Genomic DNA, 26,011 nt, shown 5'->3' on the forward strand with positions numbered 1-26,011 from the left:
CCAGTTTTAATTAGCTTTATCTACTGTATCTCTACTTTATGTTTAATTCCCATTCTTGTACTTTAATGCACTTTATAATTCTTTCCCATAGCAACAAAAGTACCCTGGCAGCAACTTAAAATATTTTTTTAAATGCCTTCTCCACTAATGTGTAACATCTGTATGTTCAGGACTGTTATTTGATGATAAATCATTAACTGGATTTATGAGCTCTCAAATACAGAAATTGAATTATCAAATTATTTTACTGTTGTTTTTTTCTTTTCTTTGTGACTTACTTATCTTTAAGCATCGAACTTCTCTTGTTTTCTTTCTAGAGGGTCTGAATGCTGACAATATTAAACAAGCCTCAGAGCAGCTGAAGAGCCGCTGGATTGAGTTCTGTCAGTTGCTGAGTGAAAGACTGGCGTGGCTGGAGTACCAAAATGACATCATTGACTTCTACTCCCAGCTGCAGCAACTGGAGCAGACAGCAATTACTGCAGAAAACTGGCTGAAAGCACAACCCACACCAGCAACAGATCCTGCTACAGTAAAAACTCAGTTGGAAAAATGCAAGGTTAGAGATTCTTCTGAGGTTTTTTGTGATACTGTACTTCATAGGGGTTCCAACAATGGGCCAGGTTATGACCTTCATTATTTCAATATAGAACTGGAAAATGGACTTCTTATCTTTCCAAGGTAATTATTGAAAATATTTATCCAAGGAAAGGAAAGACTGGTAAAGAAGTAAGGACACAATACAGCCTAGCATATGGGTATTTAAAACTCTGCCCCAAATATGAAGTTATTAAGATACTAGGGTACTATGCCCGCAAACTCTTTTTTTTTTTTTTTTTTTTTTTTCTGTAAGAATCTGGGTTTTTTGATTCTTCATTAAGAAGTTGTTGCTCATCTTCTCTGTCATAAAGATCTGGGTCAGAAAACTGTCTTCATGGTCAAGTCCAAAATTCTGCCATTACAGAGCACTTATTACATACCCTGCATTTGATGCAGGATTCATTGCGTAGTCAAATGGAGGAATTTTCTTCTGAATAGTTGTACAAAAATGGTCACGCAAATTCACTTATTATTCTCCTGAAATGTTTTCATTTGTGTGCTGCCTCATCGTAGAAATTTGCTTCTCTCTTTTACTGTGGAGAAGTCTGTGGGTGGAGATTACTTACAAGGTAATATTGTTTGACAGGAATCTATTGATATGTAGTAATGAGTTACAACTTTTAATGACATACTTGTAGAAGTTTGACTTTATGAAATCTCTGGCTCCAGAAGCTCTCAAACTGAAAACAATTTTTGAAATCCAAATTTAGATCTATCTTATTACTTCTCTTTTCAGGCATTTCCAAGCTGGCATTGTGTTTACAGGGGTTCTCTGTTTTCTTGCAGAAAACTTCTCTTACAGTAGCTCTAGTATGAACTGTATATTTGGCTTACTTTTCTCATTTCTTTTTACTTAGTAGTTGCAAGTGTCACACTGTGTACAAGGTCTCCCAAAGGTATAATAGCACAACCCCAACTTGTAATGTGTTACTGTGGGGCTGCTATAAATCACTGTGCATCTTCACCTCTTCTTTTCTACTTCATGCTATTTAGCCTGTATATAATCTAACAGAGATGAGTCCAGGATTATAGGACGTGTGGAGATTATATCTTTCCAGCTCCACATGAAGAGGATACTCCGTGGGCATGGAATTTTAATATACAATCTATGTAATTTTCTTTGAGCATTACACTACTAGCATGATAATGTTATGTGAAAGTGACTTTAAACAATGGTAAGAACATCGGGAACAGAGGTATTGATTTGTGAGAAATGATATAAAATGTTGAGTTCGTTTTTATTGTAACCAGTGCAGTTGGAAGCAAAACAGTTGTGTAATGTGTGTTGAAACTGATGATTTCGTGGCACTAGTGATTTCACTTGTTGGACAGCTTTATCTTGATTATTTTTTTTTGTTCAAAAATGCAGGATGAAATAATTCGCATGTCAACCCTTCAGCCTCAAATTGAACAACTAAAGGCTCAAAGTCAAGCACTCAAAGAGAAAGAACAAGGGCCACTGTTTGTGGATGCTGACCTTGCTGCTTTTACCAGCCATTTCATACAAATACTTGCTGGCATGCAGACTAGAGAAAAGCAGCTACAGACCAGTAAGTGTTCATGGCAAGAAGTCAGTTTGCCTGACTAGCATGCAAAGAATAGGTGTCTATATATTGCTTTCCTACTTTTGTATTTGCTGTTGTCATGCTGAACTAGTAGTACGAAAGTAGAAAATTAGTCTTTCAGAAATTATCAGTGTGTTATATATTTTACAGTAATAGGAAAACAAGGAAAGGTATACTATTAAGAAGCAAATGTTATACTCAATGTCATTTTACCAGTGGATCTCCTCTTGTTAGCATGTTTATGGACAGATTCAGTGATTTTTTTGGCAACTTAAAACTCTCTTGCTTTAGTCGGGTTATGAGACACGGGTGTATACCTCTGTCAGTACAGAGGAGAGAGATTTTAATTGCAGGAGTGAATCTGCTCTAGATTTTCACAGAATAGAAATTTAACTCCATAAAGCTCATCAAAGAGAATAGCTTCTCTAGGGTATCTAGTTTTTCATCATCTAGTGAACTGTTCCTATTTTGCAGCACAGAATATATGACTGTTAGTTATAACATAATTTACAATATTTGTAATAAAATGCATTTTTCAAAAGGGGGAAAATGCTATACCAAAAGAGAAAGTTGACTTTATTCCTTGATAAAGAAAGGTACATAGCATGTCGTTGACTGCCATACATTTTTTGTATTTGATTATGAAATTAAGAATAAAATATCAGCTAAGAATACAAATTTAATTTTTCTCAACAGCAAAGAGATTATTTGACCCTTAAACCAATGATATCTGTAAGTGGCTGCACTGTTTTGAAATTAGACATAGTGCTAGCTCCTTCTAGTGGATCTTTATATTATTCCTGCTAAATTCTTTCCTGGAAAAGTTTGGCATTATTCCATTTTTAAAAATGAACTTTTTTTTTTCAACAACACTGCATTATTGTGGTGATGTGGTTAATTTACACATGCACAAACTGAAGAGGTGATGGTGCATAGGAGAACTGAAGAAATAAAATGTAGGTGTGCCATAGCACGCGATGAAAGAATGAGCTGTAGAAATTTAGTATCAAGAAGTATTAAGTTTATTGATGATTCTAAAGTCAGGCCATACAATGGATAAGATTTAAAATCTTAAAAATCTTTAAATCTTTAAAAAGATTTAAAATAACTTTTAATGCCACACCAGTTTATGTCCTGAAATCAGTTACCATTCTGCCAACAGTAAAACATGTTAAATGCTAGCTTCTTTATGATTTCTTCTGTATCCAAGTTTGTGTAATTGCTGGGTTTTGCCTCACCTAATTTTACTATAGTGAGACCTTGTGAACTAACCAGTTGGTTAGTCCTGTGGGATGGGTAGTGTTCATTGACTGAACTATAATGCCACCAAGTGAGGGGTTTGGTGAACTTCTTCCTGGCTGTAGTTGTTCTTTCCTACTCCCATTCTGCAGTGTTCTCCTCCAGTGTCCTGGCCAGCCACAGAAGCAGCTGTCCTGAGGTGGCAGCCTTGAAAAGACTGGGGAGAGTCTCCTAAACTGCTGGGGAACAGAAGATCCCGAATCAATATTTTATGAAGCCCTGATCTGTTGTAATTATTTTATGTGGCTGCTCTGCATCAGAGGTGCTTCATCTCAAACGGTTCAGTTGTCAAAATAAGACTGTTTTCTCCCATACGCTACATACCTGTAGTGATATTTTAGGTGGGATTATTACATCAATCATATTCCATCTTCAGAAATTTTATACACGGTTTTGTTCAAAGTCCTGACTTCCTTCCATAACTCTGCTGCAGATATGGACAATCATGCTTAGGATACTGCGTTAAGTCTATCCTGTTTCAGGAAATTCTTATGGATCAAAAAATGTGAGAAAAACCTCTAAGCTGAAGCACAGAAAATTTGGATCTTTGAGTCTGATTTTCTTCTCCTTTCTTCAATGACTGTTTTTCTTCTTTTGAACAGATGGAGAAAAGGCCATATCCCATGTCTTTATTTTAGCCTTAGTTTAACAGAAAATGTTGACATTTTGCTAGAGCATTTTAGATATTTCCATGTCTTATTTGCCTAAATTATTTGCAATGGAAGAATGTGGATGGAAGAATTTCTTAAAGACTGAATGGTGTTTTGCAGATCAGTGGTAGTATTTGCTCCTTTTTTTCTCCCCTGTACATATAACCTACAGATGCTAGAATTTTTTTTTGATTCATCATTAGGGTTTTTTTTATGTTAAAGGAATTTTTGATTCATCATGAGGGGTGTGGGGGTTTTGTGTTGTTTTTTTTTTTTTGGTTGTTTCTTTTGTTGTTTTTTTTTTTGTTGGTTTGGTTTGGTTTGGTTTTTTAATGTTCCATTAATGTTTTTAATTTTTTAATGTTCCATTAATCCATTATCTTTACTGATGGATAAGGGTATTTAGCTATTCTATTCTGTTTTCCAAGGGAATATTTTCACGCCGCAAATTTTTTCTCTAGATCTAGGAGATTATGGCCCTCAAATATTTTTTGTTTTGGTGTTGTTTTTTGTGGGTGGTGGTGGTTTAGTTTTGGGTTTTTTTTAGGTTTGGGAGTGCTTACTGTGCAGCAGAGAGAAACTACTAGATTTCTTAGTAAAATATTATTAAAGATTAATTCAGATTTTCTCAATTTTTTTCTCCATTATTTGATTAGCATTTATATTTATAAAAACTAATTTAAAGCCAATTCTAAAGCCCATGCTGTTGTTTTTTCATTATTTTGCAATGCTTTTATGAAAGAAATACAACCTCATAAAATATGAAGAAATATGACCTCATTTTTCTTGCTCTATAGAATGTCTGTATATCCTAAAGTAATTGGTCCTTTTGAAGATTGTGTATCTATCATTCCATTTCTCTCTCCTCCCTAAGCACATTTAGAGTCATTCCTAGAATACTGGTATATAGAAAAAATAGAGGTCAGACAGTGCTTCAAACTATTCAGTAATGTACACAAGGGAGCGAAATGTACAATCATGGCAATAATTCAAATATGAATAATGTGATTTCCCAAGGAAATTCTTAGTTTTATAATTGCCCTGGTGAAGAATGATGAGTTGAACTTTATATTTACTTGTCTTGGAATTAACTGCTTCAGTGTCAGAGAGATTTTTAGGGGGCAGCCTGGTCAGCCTCCCATTCCCTCTCAGTGCCGGGAGAGCTGTCAGTCAGTGGCAGGGACGTACTCCTTGGCTCAAAGTACTTCCCCGGTGCCAGCTGATTCATTCCAGCACTCATCTTACACTGTGACTGGACCAAACTCCGTTAAGGTGCTTCTGTTTTTCAGTTGTGCTGCGGTGAACTCTTACCCAGCTGTGGTGTTCAGTGAGAAGCATTCTGCTCCATGTTCTCAATTTGGCAAGACTGTTCTTCAGAGAAGGCTTGAGGAGTGTCATTAGATTTTTAGAAAATAACCAACAGAAAAGGAAAAAAAAAGCTTTTGTGGCAGGTGAAATTAAGAATATCAAGATGGAGATAGTAAAGTCGTACTTATTTCCTTTTTCCTTTGCTTCATAAATTCATGCACTGGGCTTCCTTTCAAATTCTGATTCTACCTTTGTAGGGTCAGTAATTCCCGAAGGTGAAGTAATCATCGTTGTCGTCGTCGTTGTTATTATTATTACTATTATTGATGAGGAAACACGCATCTGCATTGAATTGATGTTTATCCCATTTATTTCAAGAAGGACTTTAGAAAGTTTTTGCCTTCTGTATCATTTCAAGTTCCTTTGGACTTTTATTTAGCCACCCCATGCTTGCAGTTATTTTGCGTGTACACCACTTTTCTCCCTAAACCACTAATACAGGATCTTAAAGAGGGTTCCACTACATAGAGTTCATGCAATTCAGTCTTGGCATAATTTTATAAGACGACAAACCGCAGTAACCATAACAGTATAATGAATATTTGGAATTTTAGTTTGTCACATGTCTGCTTTTGCTTAAACTTTGAACTGCTAACTTATTTTTGTGCTCTAAGTACCTTGATTTTGAGGGATGAAGTTTTCTTAACTTTCTTTTACTGGGCCTTTTTTTGCTGAAGATACATCTCAGATGTGTGTGAGAAAATATTATTTTATTAAGTAACATGCAAGTAATTTCACTTTTGCTTTGCGTCCATTTTGTCCAGTAATTATTTTTTATTTCAGTAAAGAGTGAAAGGAAAAAGCAACCTGTGAAATGAATGTGTATGAGAGAATGTCCTCTACCCTGTAGGTCACTTTAGCCTTTTCCTCTGTGGTAAAAATGAAAATTTATAAGGATGGGAAATAAAAACAACTAAAAAAAATCTATATATTTTAAAGATATTTGCTGTTACATTAGATCTTGGAGAACTGGAGAAGGCCTTCTCTTCTGTTTCTTTTAAGAGGTTAATAAATAAGAGAATTGGAAGTGTTAAAGCACTTAAGCACTTGCAGAACATTGATTATGTATTATACAAGATTCCTTATGATTCCACTTTGAGAGTTTCTGGTGAAAGATGTGGGAGTAGGGAATCACAGCTTTTATGAAGTCATCAGTATAAAGACTTTGAAGAATAGCTTCAAGTACTTGTATTACAAAATAAGCAAAACAAAGTTGTGAGAATATCAGCATGGTTTTAAACAGTGCAGTTACCGCTGAGGAAATTTTTATGGGAAATACATGCTGTTCAATCTAGTTCATTCATTTCGGGGAATAAGTCTTTACTGAAATGATCCCATAGATTATGTTTATTGCCTTTCTTCTTCTTTCATGACGATATGGCTAACAGTGGGATTTTTCCTGACTGCAGGAGATACAATTGCAGCGTATCAGTGTGATTTGATAGTTGTTGAGATAATTGTATTCTCATTTCATTTCTGAATTGGGAAAAGATTTTTTGGCTGGAAAATCTGGTCACAAAAAAAGGAAGCTGGGAAGAAAGCAACAAAAAAATTTACTTATTTGGAAAGCTATTTTCACATGTTTAAATATTTCTGCTTATTAAAAACATATCCTAGCCAAATATCCATCTGCACATTGTAGTTCCAAATTTAAGCACTTTCTCTAAAATAAACATGCAAGAGTAGATGTGTTTGCCTGTCAGTTCTCAAGGGTTACAATGTTAGTCACACCAAAATGCATTCCCTACAAGTGTAATAGATTAATGCAGCAACATTTTCCTATTATGGGATTAGAACTGTATTCTGATATTTCACAGTAACATATTCATATTTTCCCTCTGTGATATTTTGTTACAGTTCTTTCATGGGCCTAGCTCAGCTATAGCTTGGGTTGCACACATGCTATATCTTTCTGACTAATAATTTGATTTTTCACATAATATAGCGGAGTCCATGTTAATGCACTGTGCTTATCATGTGGCCTTTAAGCCACAAACATTAGTATCACAACGCAAATTATAGGATAAAAAGAATAGGTCTGCATGTGTGTTTATGTTATGAGGATGGGGAATGTAAAGATTCATACTGCCCACAGAGAGACTGTAAATGTGTTAAATTATTTTATTTAGACAGCTAAAATTAGGTAACATGAATCCCACTGTAGGAGTTTGACTGAATTCTCACCATTGGCATATGAGCCGCAAAACTAACATAGGCTCTTCTTAAGTGTCGTCCAAAAAGATGTTAATATGCTTCCTTGTAGATGAAAAGGCTGATACATTGTCTATCTTAAAAAAACAACCCACAAACAAACAACACTCCCCCTCAAAAAGCAACAAACAACAAGTCCTAAAAACTCTATCATCAAAAGACATCGAAAAATAGTTTTTTACTACTAGTAATCTGGAAAAGTGAAATTGGAAAACTATTGCTTCACTCAACTTAAAAGTGCTTTTTAAATGGAATATTTAATAGCCAAATTGGAATGCCGCTAGCTTGATTAGATCAACACCTGTGACCCCACTTGAACTCTTATTTAATCCTTCAAATAGTAGAGAACATAATCCCTCAAAATTTAACAAAACATTTTAAAATTATTATTATTACTGGCAAACTTTCAGGATAAGGGTTTCATGCAGTTTGGTGGAGTTTGCTGTAACAGCAAATTGTGTGGTTTTACCTATTCCAAGGTACTCTTCACTAATACTGAAAATAGGTAGTATTAGATATAGCTGCTTGAAGTCATACATTAGTCCTAAGATTTGTTTTTCACTTAAAGGAGAAAATTATTTATCAAAGTCAAACATTGCATCACAATACTGAAATCTATTTCATATTTCTAAATAAAACTACAGATTAAGAGTTGTATACTCCTTTAACATATCTGAGCTGTTAAAATTATACCTCCATTCATTTGGAGTGATGTGTTTAAATGCGTATTCTATTCTAAAGTAGGAATTGTTTGGATTAAATGAGTCAAAGACAGTACAAATCTCAGAAAGGAAAGAAAAAAGATTTAAAATGCTATTTCACAAGATGGAAAATGTTTGTTCTCCGTGCTTCCAAAAATATATTACTATTGCTTTCTGCGTAAAGAAAGTGCATCACGAGGGAAGAAATTCTTGTCTTTTCTGGTACAAAGTCCTATCTTCTGTAAATCCCCAGGTGTGTGTGATAAATCAGGTCCAGCAAGATTTTTATGAGGCAAGTATGCCATGCAGTGTGCGTACTCCACCAGAGAGAGTTAAAATTGCCCTGATTTCAGTATGTTGTTATGATGGCTAACTGAAAATATAAGGTTTTTTCAAGTAGCATTCTTGTTGATCAACTAAAAAAAGAGGTTAAGTTCTGAAGTACATTCTTCCAAGCATTGCTGTATAAGAATGTAAGCAGGCTTGCATTTAAAAACTTTAACTCTGGTGTTTGTCAAAATTGCCTTTTGGATAGCTATATCATTTCTCAGTAAAATTCTTTCTGAAACACCAGAGACGTACAGGAGATAGAAATAGGTGTAACATTTTTTTGAGCTGTTATATACTTCATTATTATGTGGTACAAGTTGGAAATGTTTCGTTTCCAACCAGCCATGCATTTGTCTGTACTTTTCTCAATGAATATAGAAGAAACTGTTGTTGAGGGCACAGGGAGTATCTCTGCTAATGAGTTGCTCATGTGTGTGCCAGATGCTGTCTATTTACAGCAGCTGTAATTTTGGCGCAATAAGCACAGTTCAATAAAATTCAGCTTTAATGCAGAAGAAAGATTAATTTTCTAAGCTTTTAACAGATGTCTTAAACAGAAATTTTACTTCAACAGAAACATTAAACACACAAACATGGGCCATAAAAGGGAATACTATTTCTTACTGCATTTCTGAAATTAGATTTTAGGTTAAGTACAATGGCTTATCTGTTGATCTCTAAACACACACATTTAAACTAGTTGTCTTGGCCATAAAAGTTGTCGTGTGACCTATAGCAAGAGAGTCAAATGACACACAAATGATAAAATGACAGAGATATCATAAGTATTAGAATGAGCGTATTTACTTTTCAAAAGTTTTCTGCTTCCACAATTCTTGGATAAATCTGATCCTGAAATATTGTGCCTGTTGAAATCTGTTGCAAAATAGCCATTGATTTCAGTAAGGCTCAGTCAGTTAAAAAACAAACATCTTCTGTCAGCAAACCAAATGATGAAGCACAAAATTATTTTATTTCTTTCCTTTTTCTTCCCCATTGAATGTAGTTTTTGACAGTTTGCCTCCTGCGCACTACAAAGAGACAATGAGCACTATACTTGTGTGGATCCAGCAGTCAGAAACTAAACTCTCCATGCCTCAGGTTGCGGTTGCTGAATATGAAATCATGGAGCAAAGACTCAGGGAGCTCAAGGTGAGTGGTCAGGCTGTTGGAATGAATTTCTCAAATGAATAGTCTAGAGGAACAGAATGCAAAGTTGTCATGAGTCTGCTGGAGCCTACACTAAGATCTTGAGTAAATTATACCCATCTGGGTTTTAGTGAAGGGCTTCAAGAGATGGTGGATACTTACTTGTATCCCTTCCTAAAGTTAAAGGATTGAAAGTGTTCTTTGCCATTGACACCAATTTTATAAGACTTTGAATGTGTTAAGGAAAAGCCTTTGTTTGTCCACGTGATAATATAGAATGTTCCGTTGACAAGACTGGTAGTTAAGTATAGATTTAGCTCATTTAATTTTCCAGTGCTGACATGGAAATGACTGTGATTTGCAAAATGCAGCACAGGCTTTGTCAGATTTCCTGTTGGATTTACAAGCAGACACAAATGTGGAATATGTTTTGCCAGTGGGTACAAACCTTCCCTACATTTCAATGATTGATATTGTTCTACTATTTGGTGGCTAATGAACATGTTGTTTGATGCAATTAGTAATGAATATGCAGAAATAAATGTAGAATATAGAAATGCCATGGTTTAATTCCAGCTGGCAGCCAAGCACCAGGCAGCTGCTTGCTCACTCTCCCCCTGTGGGATGGGGGAGAGAATGAGAAGAGTAAAAGTGAGAAAACTCATGGGTTGAAATAAAGACAGTTTAACAGGTAAAGCAAAAGCCTCACACACAAGCAAAGCAAAGCAAGGAATTCATTCACCACTTCCCATCGGCAGGCAGGTGTTCAGCCATCTCCAGGAAAGCAGGGCTCCATCACGCGTAATGGTTACTTGGGAAGACAGATACCCTAACTCTGAACATCTCCCCCCTTCCTTCTTCTTTGCCAGCTTTATATACTGAGCATAATGTCATATGGTGTGGGATATCCCTTTGGTCAGCCAGGATCAGCTGTCCCAGCTGTGTCACCTCCAAACTTTTTGTCCACTCCCAGCCTGCTCGCTGGCGGGGCAGTGTGAGGAGCAAGAAAGGCTTTGACTGCCTAGCAACAACTAAAACCATCAGTGTGCTGCCACACTATTCTCGTCCCAAATCCAAAATATAGCACTATATCAGCTGCTAGCAGGAACGTCAACACCATCCCAGCTGAAAGCATGACAAGAAAAAAAAAAATAGATGCAGCAAATTTGGACTAAGAATTGCAGAAGTTTTGAGAAGTTATCAAAAACTTTAAATCATAGAAGCAGTTCTAAATTTATTCTTTTTCTCCATGTATAGTCTGATTCTTTTGAAAGTGTAATCATCAGGGCCATAGTAAATTCCTATCTCAACTTAAAGAAGTGTATGTGGATCACCTCTATTAACAAGTATAAACACCTCTGGTTATATTCTCAGTTCAACTAAAAAAATCTGCTTTCTAGTTTATGTGAGAAAAGCAATTCCAAATTGCTCAGTAGAATATGTCATTGGATGTTTTAGTGAAGGTGACCTACTTTCTTAGTTTTCAGTCCTTTCTTCAAAAGTCTCACCTATGTTTGTGAAACAAAGAGAATTGCCCAACACATAATTCGGGATTCTATATGCTTCTCATTAATAGGCTCTACAAAGTTCTCTGCAAGAGCAGCAAAAAGGCCTGAACTATCTCAGCACAACTGTGGAAGACATGTCCAGGAAAGCCCCTGCAGAAGTCAGCCAAAGATACCGGACGGAGATTGAGGTAGTCCTTGGCCGCTGGAAAAAATTATCAGCGCAGCTGGTGGAACGTTGCCAGAAACTTGAGGAGCTTATGACCAAACTCCAGCGATTTCAGGTTAACCAAACTTTTTCAGCCTCAACTACTATGTGGTGGCTTATGGCTGTGGGACTAGCACAGAACACATGTATACACCTCAAGCAAGTAACACCAAAGTGAAATATCAGAACAGTACATAAAATGTACTAGAATGTTCGCTTCATTTTGGTGGGTCCAAGATTTTACTTTGAATTCTGATTTTGTGGCTATTTCTGCCTATATTGTGTCAATAGTAAAACTTAACTTTGATTTCAGTGGAATTACTACTAATATTCCTCTACCTACTTTTTCAATGTAGCTGAAGTATTTTTTCATGCAGCTGACGTAGCTGTAACCATATTGACTTTAATGAATGCACTTACATAATTAAAGTAATTTGTAATATGGTAGTATCTTGGCAGCAGCTGCCAAACAGCAGAAGTGCATATGACTTACATATCTGTGTGAATGTCAGGTATTTAGAAAAGTGTTATCAGTGTTGGAACCGTACATTGTTTCTCTCATTGTGTGGATCTCCTGTTTATACTTATTTATAAATATCACATGTATCAGCATTACAGGGGATGTTTATGACTTAGATGTTATAAGATTTAAAATAAGTCCATTCTTAACTTATTCCTCTTCCATTTCTATATAATTTTAAGGGACAGGTTTCAGAGGAATTCAGATCAATTAATGTCAAAAATGGAGAAAGTATTTTTAATTTTTTTGTATGTTTTTCTCTCCTCACCCCATGCAAATGAACACTTGCATACTCATGGGGAATATCACAAAGAAAATTCTGAAGGTTGAGGTCCTGCAGCCACAGTCAAAGCTGTGTTCTCCCAGCGTGTTTCTTCTCGGTGTTGTCTCTCTGTATTTCTTCTATTTACGACATCAAATATTTCTGTCCTTGGCTTTGGTTTGCTGGTAGTAGAACGTGATATGTGATTAGCTCCATATTGTGAATTATAATACAAGAGTTTACAATGCAATGTGAACTATAATTGTTATTTTCAGCTTAATTCAATAGAGTTGTCTGGTCAGGAATACATTTTCTGTCAAAGTATTCTTGCACTTCTGCTTTTGTATAGGAAAAAAACTTTTTAGAGAAGAAAAAAAAATACTCATTATTTTGTTAGTCTTCGTCAGTTTTTAGATAAGCAAAATAGACCGAAAAAAGGAGGAAACATTTTATCAGTGTCATTAATAATTTAGCTACTGAAATGCCACAGTACTCTAAATTGTAACTTTGGCTCCATGGCTACATCTCTGATGTTTGAAACTGGCCATTAAATGAAATTTAATGGTACAGTGGGATAACTTTGGCCAGCAGCCAGATGCCCCCTCACTTCCTGTCCTCAGCAGGACAGCAGGAGAAAATAGGATGGAAAAACTCTTGGATTGAGATAAAGACGGGGAGATTGCTTACCAGTTACCATCATGAGCAAAACAGACAGAACTTGGGGAAAATTAAAATAGATTCAGGTAGTGAGAAACAAAGACAAAAATTAAAACACCTCTCCCCCTTACTCTTTTTCCTAGTCTGCACTCCATTGCTTTAATCCTGTATCCTCTCCTGCCAAGGGGTGCAAGGGGTGGGGAATGAGATCTGCAGTCATTCCAACACCAGCTCCTCTCTGCTGCTCCTTCCTCCTCACTCTTTTCCCCTGCTCCAGTGTGGTTCTCCTACGGGCTGCAGTCCTTCAGGAAGTATCTGCTTCTGTGTGGGACTGCATGGGCTACAGCTTCCTTTAGGGCACATCAACTGCTTCAGTGTGGGTTCCTCCACGGGCTGCAGGGTGGATATCTGCTTCACCATGGACCTCCATGGGCTGCAGAGGGACAACCTGTGTCCCCATGGTGTTCACCATGGGCTGCAGGGGAATCTCTGCTTCTTCACTTACCTTCATGTCTGCAGGGCTGTTTCTCACTGATTTTTTCTCTCCTCCTCTGCCTGTTGGGCATTTTTCCCCTTTAGCTGTATTATCACTAGGCATCACTAGCTGACCACAGGGTCCTGTGTCCATTGGAGGCACCTGGAACCAGCTGTGTCCAGCACAGGGTAGCACTGGGCCTCTCTTCATAGAGGTCGTCCCTGCCACCAAAACCTTGCCACATAAACCAATATAAGTAGGAAAACTGGAAAGTGGTTTCATCAATAGTATGATGAACTATATGCAATTGCACAAAACACAGCAATATACTTCGCTTGAGAAATTCAAACTTTTGTCTTCCTCCCCCACCGAATTCTGTGGATAGAGGTTTAGAGTTTCCCCCATTGGTCTCAAAAGGAGAGAGTCCTGAACATCATGACCATGCTCTGTAGAGCATCTAGTTTTAAAGCTATGTGAGCTATTGTTGCATACAAATCTTAGACTTCATATTTACTGCTGTAGTCACTGTAGTACACAGTTAATGTAAAAGTCATTGTCTTTTCAACTCCTTAAATCCTCCATCTTCCAGATGATTGTTTTAGCTGTTGCAATTTATGGAATGTGTCAGCGTGGGGTACGATGAAATCAGTGCCAATAAATAATATGAATTTACAGTCTGATTCAAAATGCGAGTCATACATTTGATCTTCATTGGTAGCTGGAGACTGACCTCTTTTAAGTAAACCCCATCAGATCTATATTTTGCAGCATTAATGAACTATACTTAAAGTATTCCTGTAAAGGTATTAAAGTTTCATCATGAAGTATGATTCTGAACTATTTTTACTGATTGATAATGGAATGCACAGTAGACATTTAAACAGTGTTTTGGTAACTGCCATTCTGAAGTATACTGATAATTTCTGTATGATTATTTTATTAATTCAGTTCATTTTCTGTAGTAGCCTGTTGTTATATCAATATATCAAGGACATTAGGAAAATGTTCCCTTTGGTTATCCATCTCATAATAGTTGTTAAGGCATTTTTGTACACATTTTAGGGCACAGTCTGTGTTCTAATTAAATGTAATTTTTTGTGCTTTAATTCACCTTTGCATTCAGCATATAATATCAATATGTACTTCATTGTTGATGAAAACAGTTTGATGAAAAAATGCTTTATTATTCGCCTTTCAAACATTTATAATTTTTATTTTAACGTGCATCTAATTGTATACCTAAGGTTGCATTTTACAGTAACATTTTAAGTGACATTTTTTAAATCTCATTTTACCTTTCAAGGTATTAGATTATCCATGTAATGTTGCCTGGGACTGGTAGTGTTCCCTCTCTTCAAGCATTTGATGTTCAGCTTGTTTATTAATTGCAAGGGTTAGTTACAGACTAGGGAAAGCAAATTGCTGATTACAGATATTCTAGTGCTAGAAACAGTAACTGAGAATCAGTCTCTGAAGTAACTCATTGAGTCATTAGATGATTTTAGTTTCTGAAGTGACTCTGTTTCAGTTACAATTTATTTTTTTTTTTTCATTCTGAGTAGTAAGGGAGTTTTTCTGTGTTGTGTTCTGGTAAAGGAACAGGCAATAGAGCATGCAACTTCCAAAAGGAGCCTGAAGCTTAACTGAAGCATGGGAGGATTTGATAGGTGAGCCTGAATTGATTGCCCAGTATGAGCAGTTTGAAGCCATACAAAGAACCCATGAACACGCATGCAACGTTTAAGCACAAATGATGTCTTTAAGGCATAAGTTTGAGAGCCAGAAAGATGCCTGCCTGTAGACACCTTAAACTTGGGCAGAAATGGTCAGAGTGGAGGCTAAAAAGTCGATGACGGTCCCAGATAAAATTGGTTTTGCTTGTTTGCTGTGGTTTTATTTTTCAGACAGTTCAATAATCTTGAAATTACATTGTGATGAGTTTTAGTCATAGTGCCAGGATGAATTACGATATTGCCAGTCAGGTTCTGTGCGATGCAATAAAATGTCTTTTTAATAAACAGAATGACACTAAAACACTGAAGAAGTGGATGGCTGAAGTGGATGTTTTTCTGAAGGAAGAGTGGCCTGCCCTTGGTGATTCAGAAGCATTGGAAAAGCAACTTGAGCAGTGTACAGTGAGTATTACCTGCCTGCTTGGAAATTTTTCAATTCTCTGTAAGCCTAGCTTATGCAGAAGTTACACATATTATTACTGTTCCTAAAATAAATTAATGTTGTAAGGGGGTTGTGTTCTGCAATTTATTTGAACCTCCTGCATTTCCTGGGTTTGAAGGAAAATTCTCTTAAAAAATGGGAAACTTTAACACTGAGAGAAGGCATACAGTGACTGTATCATTATGTATTTATAGCAGGAGCAAAACATAAAAGAGGTTGCTTGCAGCAAATAATAAGGTAGTAGCCTTTTAAGATAAATGTTTGTTTACTTTGTTGAGTTTACAAACATTGCATGTATATTTGCTACAAGCTGTATAGTCTGTGCCCGAAGACCTTTTTCTGTATCTATTATTCACACATGATTTACAAGCTTTTCTGACTGTACCGAAAGAACTTGCAGGTATTGTAAGTTATGTCTTTTTCTTTTTTTTTTTTTTCACTAAACTTACAAGTTCCAGTATTTTGTCCCAGCAGAGTTTTAAAGCATCGTGAAGTATTGATACTTCCATCACAGGGTTTACAAATTCTTCTGCCTACCCCAGCAGAGTGTGTAAGTGCAGTGAATCTTGTAACCCACGACAGTCCCTGTCTGTATGTTCAGTGGAATTTACAAGTTCTGTAAATGTTCTGGCAGGATGTGTAAATATTATGAAACATACATATTGATCTTACGGAACTCTAAGTTCCTCAGACTTTCCCTCTTAACCCTTATTTAAATAAAAAAGATTATAAATTATGTAGGACAGCTCTTATCTCTACAGAGTAGTAAGTTACATGTAACTCTTTAAACTCTGTCACCTGAATTTATGAAAAGTTTGCAAAGATATTAGCCATTACTGTCAAATATATAATAAAGCTACCAAAATCTTCATCATCTTTTATGTGTTTACACTTCCAGCCTTTTCTACTGCTTAGGAAGCCCGGGTAACATCTGCAGCACTGAAGAAGGCCTTAGGAAATAAAATTGGAAGTGGCAATTTAGAACTACCTCAGGGCTTAAATAATATTCAGCCACAAATATCATTCTAATAACTAGACATAACGAGAGGATATCACCATTCAGATCATTTTAAGGAAGTTATCAGGTGAATTACCAACCCAAGGGTAATGCTGACATAGTTAATAAGATGGATTCACAAACAATTTTCCACCATTATGATGGGATGCTCTTATGCAAATGTCAATAAAAGTTCTAGTCATTGTAATAAATATAATACATATAATGCAACACTATACATGTGTATATGTATACTATATACATAACATTTAAAACTTTATAATATATATTTTGCAAATGAACTTTATCTGATATCGAATAGCCTACCACATTACAGCTGCTCATTCCTTTTTTATTTATTTTCATAGTTAAGTCTGTAAATTGTGCTCATTTGGCTTGAGATCTGGACCAAAGATAAGTCAGAATCTTGTGTAGACACATTTTGATAGGGATAGTATACCTCAATATTTGTGTGAATGCTGCTTGCCTAATCTTCTGCTGTTCCTCTAGGCTTTAGTAAATGATATCCAGACAATCCAGCCCAGTTTGAACAGTGTTAATGAGGTTGGGAAGAAAATGAAGAGTGAAGCAGAGCCAGAATTTGCTTCCAGAATAGAGACAGAACTAAAGGAGCTCAATGTTCAATGGGAACACATTTGCCAACAGGTATCAAGTCTCCCGCTGTGACTGGTTCATTTTAAAGTAATAATCAGGTTTCTTTTTGGCAGAATTTGTCCTTCTATGTATATCCAGTAGAAACGAAACTAAATTTAGACCTATTTGGTTCATATTAATTAAACTTCTATACCTGAAATTTTATTTAGTATGTAGCAATACATGTAAAGTATATATCTTTATATTATCATACAATATCTTATTATTTTTCTAACAAAGATATATAGGACTATCTTAGATCTTAACAGCAATGTAATTTATTGGTCCTGCAAAGCTAGCTTTCTGCAAGTGGTATATAGAGATTTGCCAAAAACTCAAGTTCTGTAATTAGTCTGTTACATTTCATTTTGCATCGTTGTACTTGTGTGTCATTACTGTAGATGAAATAAGAGTGAAGAGTTCAGAATTCAAAAATTTGGAAGTAAGAATGTGTGCACATATGCATGCATGTAAATTACAGTCTCCAGTAGTCACATGAATTTGAGACAATGGGGCATAACAGGAGAGGACAATTCTTCTATTTTAATTAAAGACATTCTTAATAAATAATTTTGCAGATTAAGGAAGCTAAAAATTACTATTATTTCATTGATGGTACTTGGATTCTCATTCTTTATGACAGTTTAAAGGAAACGTCTTCCACGTTGTATTATTTTTCCTTTTTTTCTACTAGTTCGTTCTGTTGTCTACTTTTTTTAACGTATGTTTGTGTAACAGCAAAACCATTACCATTCAAGGTGGTATAATGTTTTCTAAAATTATTATTCTTCACTTTACATGTGGAAAATAGTCTCCATATGTTTTTCTGATAAACATAGTTATCAAAAAGTTGATCTTTGAAATCTCTAAAACATTTTATTGATCCATATACCTGTAGTCTTTCCCCTTCTACTAATGTGGAGTTTTTAATTGCTTATTTTTGTAATATTAGTAAATTGGATATATTTGCACTTCTCTCACAGAAATTTCAAGTAATGCCTTATGAGTTTAGAAGTCTATTTAGAAATCTGACTTCCCTGAAAATCTCCCTGTAATAGCTCTGTTCAATACACAGCACAAATTATTGCCTCTCAGTGAGCATTTCTAACACAGCTTCTTCAGTAATACTATTAAGACACATGAGTAGGAAATATAAAAATCTGTTTGGTCTGTGGGTATCTCTTGAAAGGATTGGGAAAATCAGCTTGAGTTAATATACATGCAGTTAATAGGACTGTGAGAGCTAACAATTGGCACTCAGATGCTCTTCCAGATGATGGGAGACTAGCATCTCTTCTGGTGCAGTGACAGAGGAAGAGGCAATTTTGAAGGGCTACATATACTGCTTTTATACTATACCACCTTTTTATTGTTACTCTTTTGTTCTAGAAAACCACATATGTGTTGAACAACATTTATGTTTAACAGCCAGCCCTCAAGGATGGGTAATGAAACCAGTAACAGTCAGAAAAACCAAATATTAAGACACAATTCCTCCTTATGATACCAAAAATAACAATTACTGAAGTGGCATCACAATGCAGGATATCTGAGTGATCAACTCTACATACTCAACTTTGAAAAATGGCATTGGTGCAACTAGCTATTTTAGTTGCAAGCTTCTTTATACCACTGAAAAGTGGCTCAGCCAATGGCTTAATCAGTTACGGACAATTTTGATAAGTTGATGTGCAATTCATAGAATCACAGAATCATATAGAACCATAGAATGGTTTGGGTTGGAAGGGAACATAGAGATCATCTAGTTCTATACATGAGCTATATAACCTAAGTTATATGACCCCTCTATAGTGATTGGCAAAGGATTTAACAGAAGTATTTTTCCCTTTAAGATAAGTAGCTTCTTCCAGTACAAGGTTCTTTTTTTATTTACCTTTCTGTTTAGGATATACACCTTTCTGAGAGATTCAATAACGGCTTCTTCCATGAAAGAAAGTTATGCATTTTGCTTTATTCTCTGGCAAGTTGCATACAAACTGGTTAAAAGGTTATCTGACTTTACAGCTCGAAAGCTTCTGGTTTTATCCTTGGGTGCACTTTCAAGATCAGTTGTTGTTCTTTTTACATCTTTTAGAAGATAGTCCCTGGGTGATGTTTTTCTCAGATTTGTTTTCTGATGACCTCAGCATATGAGGTAAAGTCTTGTAGGATCATTGAAAACTCATTCTGCACAGCGATGACTCACTAAAAAAAGGATGTATACATGTGTAATACTTTCTCAATTACCTGTTATTAGTATCTATCTAATTACTTGTTAACATCTGCCTAATTACAGCAATGTTATTAGTACAGGATTTAATTTGGTTCTTTTCAGGCTAAAGTATTGTCAAGTCTGTACAGTAGCCTTGCTTCAATTTCGATGTAATGTTTTCTTTCTTAAAGGCCTATGCTAAGAAGGCAGCATTAAAGGGTGGTTTGGATAAGACTGTGAGTCTCAGAAAAGATTTGTCAGAGATGCATGAATGGATAACACAAGCTGAGGAAGAATATCTGGAAAGAGATTTTGAGTACAAAACACCTGATGAATTACAGAGAGCTGTTGAGGAACTGAAGGTAAAAGATTAAATAATTCCTTGAGCTATGTTTAAAGTTATTTTTGAAGTTTTTGTTGTAAAGAAAGTTTATTCTTTCGTTTATAAAGGTGCTTTTTGAGATCTCCTTGTTAGCCTGAAATTTTAAAGAAATAGACAGCTTGAAGTAATTTCTATTTGGAATATGTTGGAAGATATTTAATCTTTCACAATACTGCATTGCTTTTTTTTTTCCACTTTGCTTTATTGGATGCTTGATTTTGATACAGCTTCAACATTCTTTTACTTAAGGAATAATTCTTAAGAATCAGGTGTTAGCAGCAGTTAACTGATAGAGTGAAATCTGTTTTATGTCTTATTATATTAGAGAGAGAGAGAAAGAAAAAGATTTAGTGCTTCAGGATGCATGTTGGTATGTACCAAAGTATGCATGGCTTATTATTTTATTTAATATAGCAGTATAGGAACAGTATATTTTTGTCTCAAGTAGTGTTTCTTTCATGTGGGATGAATATGGCCTTTGGACAAAAAAGGACTAATTTGTGATACACGCTCAAATATACTGTTGCTTAGCCACTGGATGTGGGCTTGATTTTTATTTCCTGGGTGAATTGTTTGGCCTGTGCTATTGAGGAAGTCGGATTATATGGCCTTAACAATCTGTCCAACACTTTGTTCACAAACTCTTGATTGTCCATAGACTTTTGCCAATGTTTGAGATTATCTGACATGCAGCTGATGATCTCTTTATGCACTGACAGAAATAACTTAATGCTAGTCAGAGTATGCAGAATACCTGGAAATATATGAACAAGCCCAATTCATTGTAGTGAGACAAATATATCAAAAGTAAACATCTGCTCTATAGATACAGTTCTTTTTTAGTAATTAAATAATAAAATTCAAATTTATGCATTGTACTGCATAATAAACTAGGTTAAATAAATAGTTTTAGATAACCCCCATGGATTTCCTAGTGAATATTCTGTACTTCCAGCTGAAGTACAGGTATGTTCAAATTGTGACACCTCGACCTATGCAGATAACCAGATCATTTGTCATGCATCCCTTCTCCTGCTTCTGATGATCCTTTTCCCCGAAGGCTTGCAGAACAAGCGAACATGAAACCTTGGGAACAAGGTTTCATTTTAATGCCTTTAGGCGAGGAAGTTCTCAAATTCCTGTGCAGACCAGTACACACTGATGACACTGTGTATACCATCACTCTGTTTTCAGTAGTGATATGACTCCAGTCATAGACACCATCCCATTGCAAGCTGTCACAGGAAACAATAATAGGTATGACAATCTTGTGTCTGAGATGACATAACAAGGGGGAGAGTAGCAAAAGGTAGAGGAAGTAAGTTGGGAATTGGATCAATCGATTGTTGTGGAAACATAGGCTAAAACGGGGAAAAGGTGGCAGGTTGGTGGTTCCAGATGAGGTATGTATGATTTGTTAATTACTGGTTTTAATTCACCATCAGTTTGTGATTCTGTGTTCCTCAGATCTTTGTTTCCTGTGCCTGTCCTCTGTTAAGACCTTAGGTAGAGAAGTTTAACACAGAAAGTGCTGTTTGGGAGAATGCTCCCTGTTCATTTTGTCCTCTCTTCGTGTTAGATTAATGTTCACTGGTAGTGAAAAATTACACTGATTTTTCTATCTCTGTAAAATGAGAGAATGAAATCAACATTAATGCTTTGATAAAAGTATAAAGTATACAGTGGAGAAAAATTATTTTCTCAATTTCTCTTTAAAAGCAAGTTAATAATAGTGTCAAGGAGAGGAAGATCAGTCAGAATTATTTTTCGTTTTTTTCTGTCTTGGTTCTTGCCATTGTACCTTTAAACCTGTGTACATGAATTTGTAACACAACAGCTCCTTTTTGTCATTTGTGGTTCATAAGGTATGGTGAAGATATTTGTAGCATTTCTTGGGAAAAAAAGAGAAATATCAAAATGTTTTGCTATTCTGAGAGCTCCAGAAAACTAGATAGTTGTGAGAAGATGTTAAATTTTATTGTGTATCGTGTATTGGCAACAAAATTAAAAAAAAAGGTTTTGAATACATTCAAGATTATTTCAGAAAGTCTGGGAATTAAATAAATCTTGGTGTTTGGGCTTTTTTGTTTGGTTTTTTTTTTTTTTTGCTGTTATTGTGGGGTGTTTTTTTTTTTTTCCCTCTGACAGAATTCTGTCAGAGAGAGAGTTCTAACAGTTATTAGAAATCAGTTTCCTTCTTAAACCAGGACTACAACTTCTTTTTCTTTCTTTTTTTTTTCAGAGAGCAAAGGAGGAAGCCATGCAGAAGGAAGTGAAAGTGAAGCTTATTACTGATTCTGTGAATAATTTTATAGCAAAGGCTCCACCTGCAGCTCATGAGGCTTTGAAAAAGGAACTTGATGTTCTAATTACCAGCTACCAGCGACTCTGCAGCAGACTGAATGGAAAGTACAAGACATTGGAGGTTGGATATCTTGTCAGTCATTGTATTTATAGCCCTTCTAACTGCAGAAATAAGGTAGACAGCAAAGATCTATTATCATATGGGATCATGAGTAGCCCAAGGCTGTCCTCGCTTTATGAGCCATATACCAAATACCACATAGTATGAGCCATATACCTAAATCTTGTTCAGAATTATGTATGCTGGAGAGTTTAATTAAAAGAGAAGCCTCAGACATGGCACTTAGGTGGGAGACAGCAATGGCTGCTCAGGGTTCTTATCCCTCTTGAGATTAAGCCAAGCATCTGGCTTCTATAGCAAGCCTGTGACGTTGTCTTCACCAGCTCCTCTAGGCTTCTTTCTTCCATGGCTAAAGATTTTGTTTAAATGTCCCTGAAGCTGGACAGGTGGTGTTATCTCAGCATGGGAACAGCATTTGATCTTCTGGCAAGCTGACTAGGTCTCATGCATTTTGAGGTGACCCTGACATTTTGGCCAACTCCATTATAGATCCTTGCCATAGGACTGTTTCCATATTATACAGTGGTCACAGTGAATTAGGTATGATTTTTTGTTGTGAACTAATTTTTAATAGCTAACTTCATACAGGACAATTATATACCTGGGTAAAATTTATCTCTAAATTTCACTGTGGAAAATTAGGTGTGTAGTCTAAGATGGTAATCTCTATTTCCCCTGATCATTGATGTTGGTTTTGTGTGGTAATAACCCTCTATAACCTCCTCCTAGACAAGACAGGTTTGATATGACCAAAGTTAGATGAGATGAATCCCACTCTGGGAAACTTGATCTACAAACAGCCTAATGCATCTCAATAACATTATTTTAACATCTACTAACAAAAAAGGAGAATGAAAAGATGATTTATGGACATTTAAGTGTTTTGCTTGTGTATAAAGTGCCATTTTTATCTGCTTATTTAAGTATCTTCAGGCACTGTAAAAATAAAATATTAGACAATAATTTAGTTCCAGGAGAATAAGAACATAATTTCATTTTAAAACATTATGTTTAGTACTCGTGTGTGCTTAAGTGATGTATAAATTGGACTAAGTGTTGTTTAGAATTAATTTCCGTAGAGATTTCAGTCAGAATTCTAGAAAGCTGTGGTTTTAGACATTATGAGTCTGTTCTTTAATTAATTAATATACAGAATATATAAGCATCTTAACTACATCTTGTAATGAAGACATAAACTTCTAATATAAATCTTTAAAAATTCTGATAATTTGTGTATATATATTTTTATATAACAAGAAAATTTTACAGAAAGCGTATGAAGTAGATAATTCATGTGACAGAAGATTCAAGTTGTTTTGCAGAAGTGTTCATTTTTTCATGTTATCTTCTGTGGTTTTACTCTGTTTAATCAAAATGTTTTCATTGTGTATTATATTTATTTGGAACATATAAATACTGGGGAAAACATCAACTATACGGCATCAAAACCATCAGATATCAACCATATTGTTTTGGGGATGAAGCATGCAATGTTTGCAATGTTTTAATAAGTCAAAGTTAGCTGTAAGATTTTCAATCTCAATAAATATTTTTTTTTACTTCATCAGGAGGTATGGGCATGTTGGCGTGAATTATTGTCATATTTGGATGCAGAAAATAAATGGTTGAATGAGATTGAACTGAAACTCAAGGCAACTGAGAATATCCAGGGAGGTGCAGAAGAGATTTCTGAGTCTCTCGACGTAAGTGCTGACTTAAATGTCAAATCATATTTATTGATAAATTGTAAATCACATGGGATTCAAAACAAACTATGAATCAACATTACACATGAGCAAGATGCAGGATATTTGGAAAGTCCTATTTTCTCACTTGATTCAACAAATTATGTCATGAATTCAAATCCATGTAAGTGAAACAGGGTAAATAAATGTGTTATGCATGATGTCATAAACAATCTTGAGTGATAATAAAATACATTTTCTTAAAAATCATGGCCTTATTTAAGCCAGTCAAAAAATTTTTGAAGACTTCAGAGACTGCAAGCTTTCATCCTAGTACTGCAACTCTGTTTATTATTACTTAATTTTTATTCATAGAACCTTTCAAATTTGTAGAAATTAAGTTAATACTCTTAGTTGATCAAAATACAAAACATTACATTGATAATGTATTTCTACTGTTGAACTTCATCCATTCAGATACCCAAGCAAAATTTTTATTTTGGAGGACACAAATGCTCCCACTGAACTCAGTGGGCATAGTCTATGTTTTTAAAATCAAACACCCAGTTTATTGCTTTGCAAAAATCTTTCTTTGCTTTTGGTAGTAAGTAGTACAGAACATTTGTTGTCAAGACATGGAACATAGATATTTTTATCTTTTCTCTCTACTTTTATTGTGTATGAAATGTGAAGTTTCTTACTTACATTTTTAAGGGGAATTCTGATTGCTCTATAGAATCTTATTTGCAGAAAGGAAAACAAACTACTTTTTTGACCTTGTTTCAGTCTTTGGAATGTTTAATGAGACATCCAGAAGATAATCGCAATCAGATTCGGGAGTTGGCTCAGACTTTAACTGATGGTGGAATCTTGGATGAATTGATCAATGAGAAACTGGAGAAATTCAATACTCGATGGGAAGATCTTCAGCAGCAGGTATATTTTATAATTGACCTGTCCTCCCATTAAACAGCTTACAGTCTGGCACTACTATAAAAAAAAAAAAAGAAAAAGTTATTTTGTTGGTATAGTTTATAAACAGTAAACTAACAAAGCCTTATTTTAGGAGCAGATGATTTGCATAGGTGTGGTGGGTTAACTCCAGTAGGAAGCAAAGCATGATATAGCTGCTCACTCACTCACCACATCTCCTCCTGTGATGGGGGAGAGAACTGGGAAGACAAAAGCAAGAAAACTCATGGACTGAAATAAAAACAATTTAATAAGTGAAAGAAAAAAGGGAAGAAGAAAGTGATGCAAAACCAGCCACTCGCCACCAGGAGAATGATGTCCAGCCAGTCCCCGAGCAACAGCAATTTTGGAAAAATTCGCCCCCAGCCCTCTTTTATTGCTGAGCATGACTCTGTGTGGTACAGAATATCTGTTTGGTCAAATCAGGTCAGCTGTCCCGGCTGTGTTACTTCCCAGCCTCTTGCCCACCCCCAGCCTACTCACTGGAAGGGGCAGAGTGAGAAAGACAAAGCATTGGCACTGTGTAAGCACTGCTCAGCAATAGCTAAAACATCCCTGTATTATCAACACTGTTTTGGTCACCAGTCTAAAACACACCACTATATGGGCTGCTGTGAAGGAAATTAACTCCATCCCAGCCAAAACAAGTACAATAGGTAACCCTAAAATTCCAAAATTGAAGTGACCATCCAATGGATTTAATATTCTTTTCTCAAAGTTAAATATGAGTAACATTCTCTTACATAAATATTCTTTAGTAAACAAAAAATAAGTTTTTGTATCAATGAAAGATTTTATAAAGAAACTTCAATATATAAACATGTTTTGCACAAGGAGATTCAAATCTGGCAACAGGCTAGGTGAGCAATCTTTGCCATAGACTCCATGAAGAAAATTTTACTATTCCTTTGACAGATCCCACTAGTGGGACAGTAAACTTTTTTGCTTGTAAATCAATTCAAAACTGTGATACTTGGGCATGAATGTTTGCTTCTAATACTGGGCATTT

The 26,011-nt window shown here is 35.5% G+C and overlaps 1 protein-coding gene across 2 annotated transcripts in view; it reads left to right on the forward strand.

Annotated features, from left to right (window-relative positions):
• The window catches only part of DMD (dystrophin), a 1,192,402-nt gene that overhangs the window by 454,695 nt on the left and 711,696 nt on the right, over window positions 1–26,011 (forward strand). For both annotated transcript variants that reach the window (XM_074159135.1, XM_074159144.1), the window contains exons 20-29: window positions 318–559; window positions 1,970–2,150; window positions 9,731–9,876; window positions 11,450–11,662; window positions 15,522–15,635; window positions 17,183–17,338; window positions 19,730–19,900; window positions 22,163–22,345; window positions 23,914–24,048; window positions 24,817–24,966. In XM_074159135.1, the coding sequence (XP_074015236.1) occupies window positions 318–559; window positions 1,970–2,150; window positions 9,731–9,876; window positions 11,450–11,662; window positions 15,522–15,635; window positions 17,183–17,338; window positions 19,730–19,900; window positions 22,163–22,345; window positions 23,914–24,048; window positions 24,817–24,966 (1,691 nt within the window). The remainder of the gene's footprint in view (window positions 1–317; window positions 560–1,969; window positions 2,151–9,730; window positions 9,877–11,449; window positions 11,663–15,521; window positions 15,636–17,182; window positions 17,339–19,729; window positions 19,901–22,162; window positions 22,346–23,913; window positions 24,049–24,816; window positions 24,967–26,011) is intronic.

This window comes from Numenius arquata, chromosome 1 (genome assembly GCF_964106895.1).
Source record: "Numenius arquata chromosome 1, bNumArq3.hap1.1, whole genome shotgun sequence".
NCBI lineage: Eukaryota > Metazoa > Chordata > Aves > Charadriiformes > Scolopacidae > Numenius > Numenius arquata.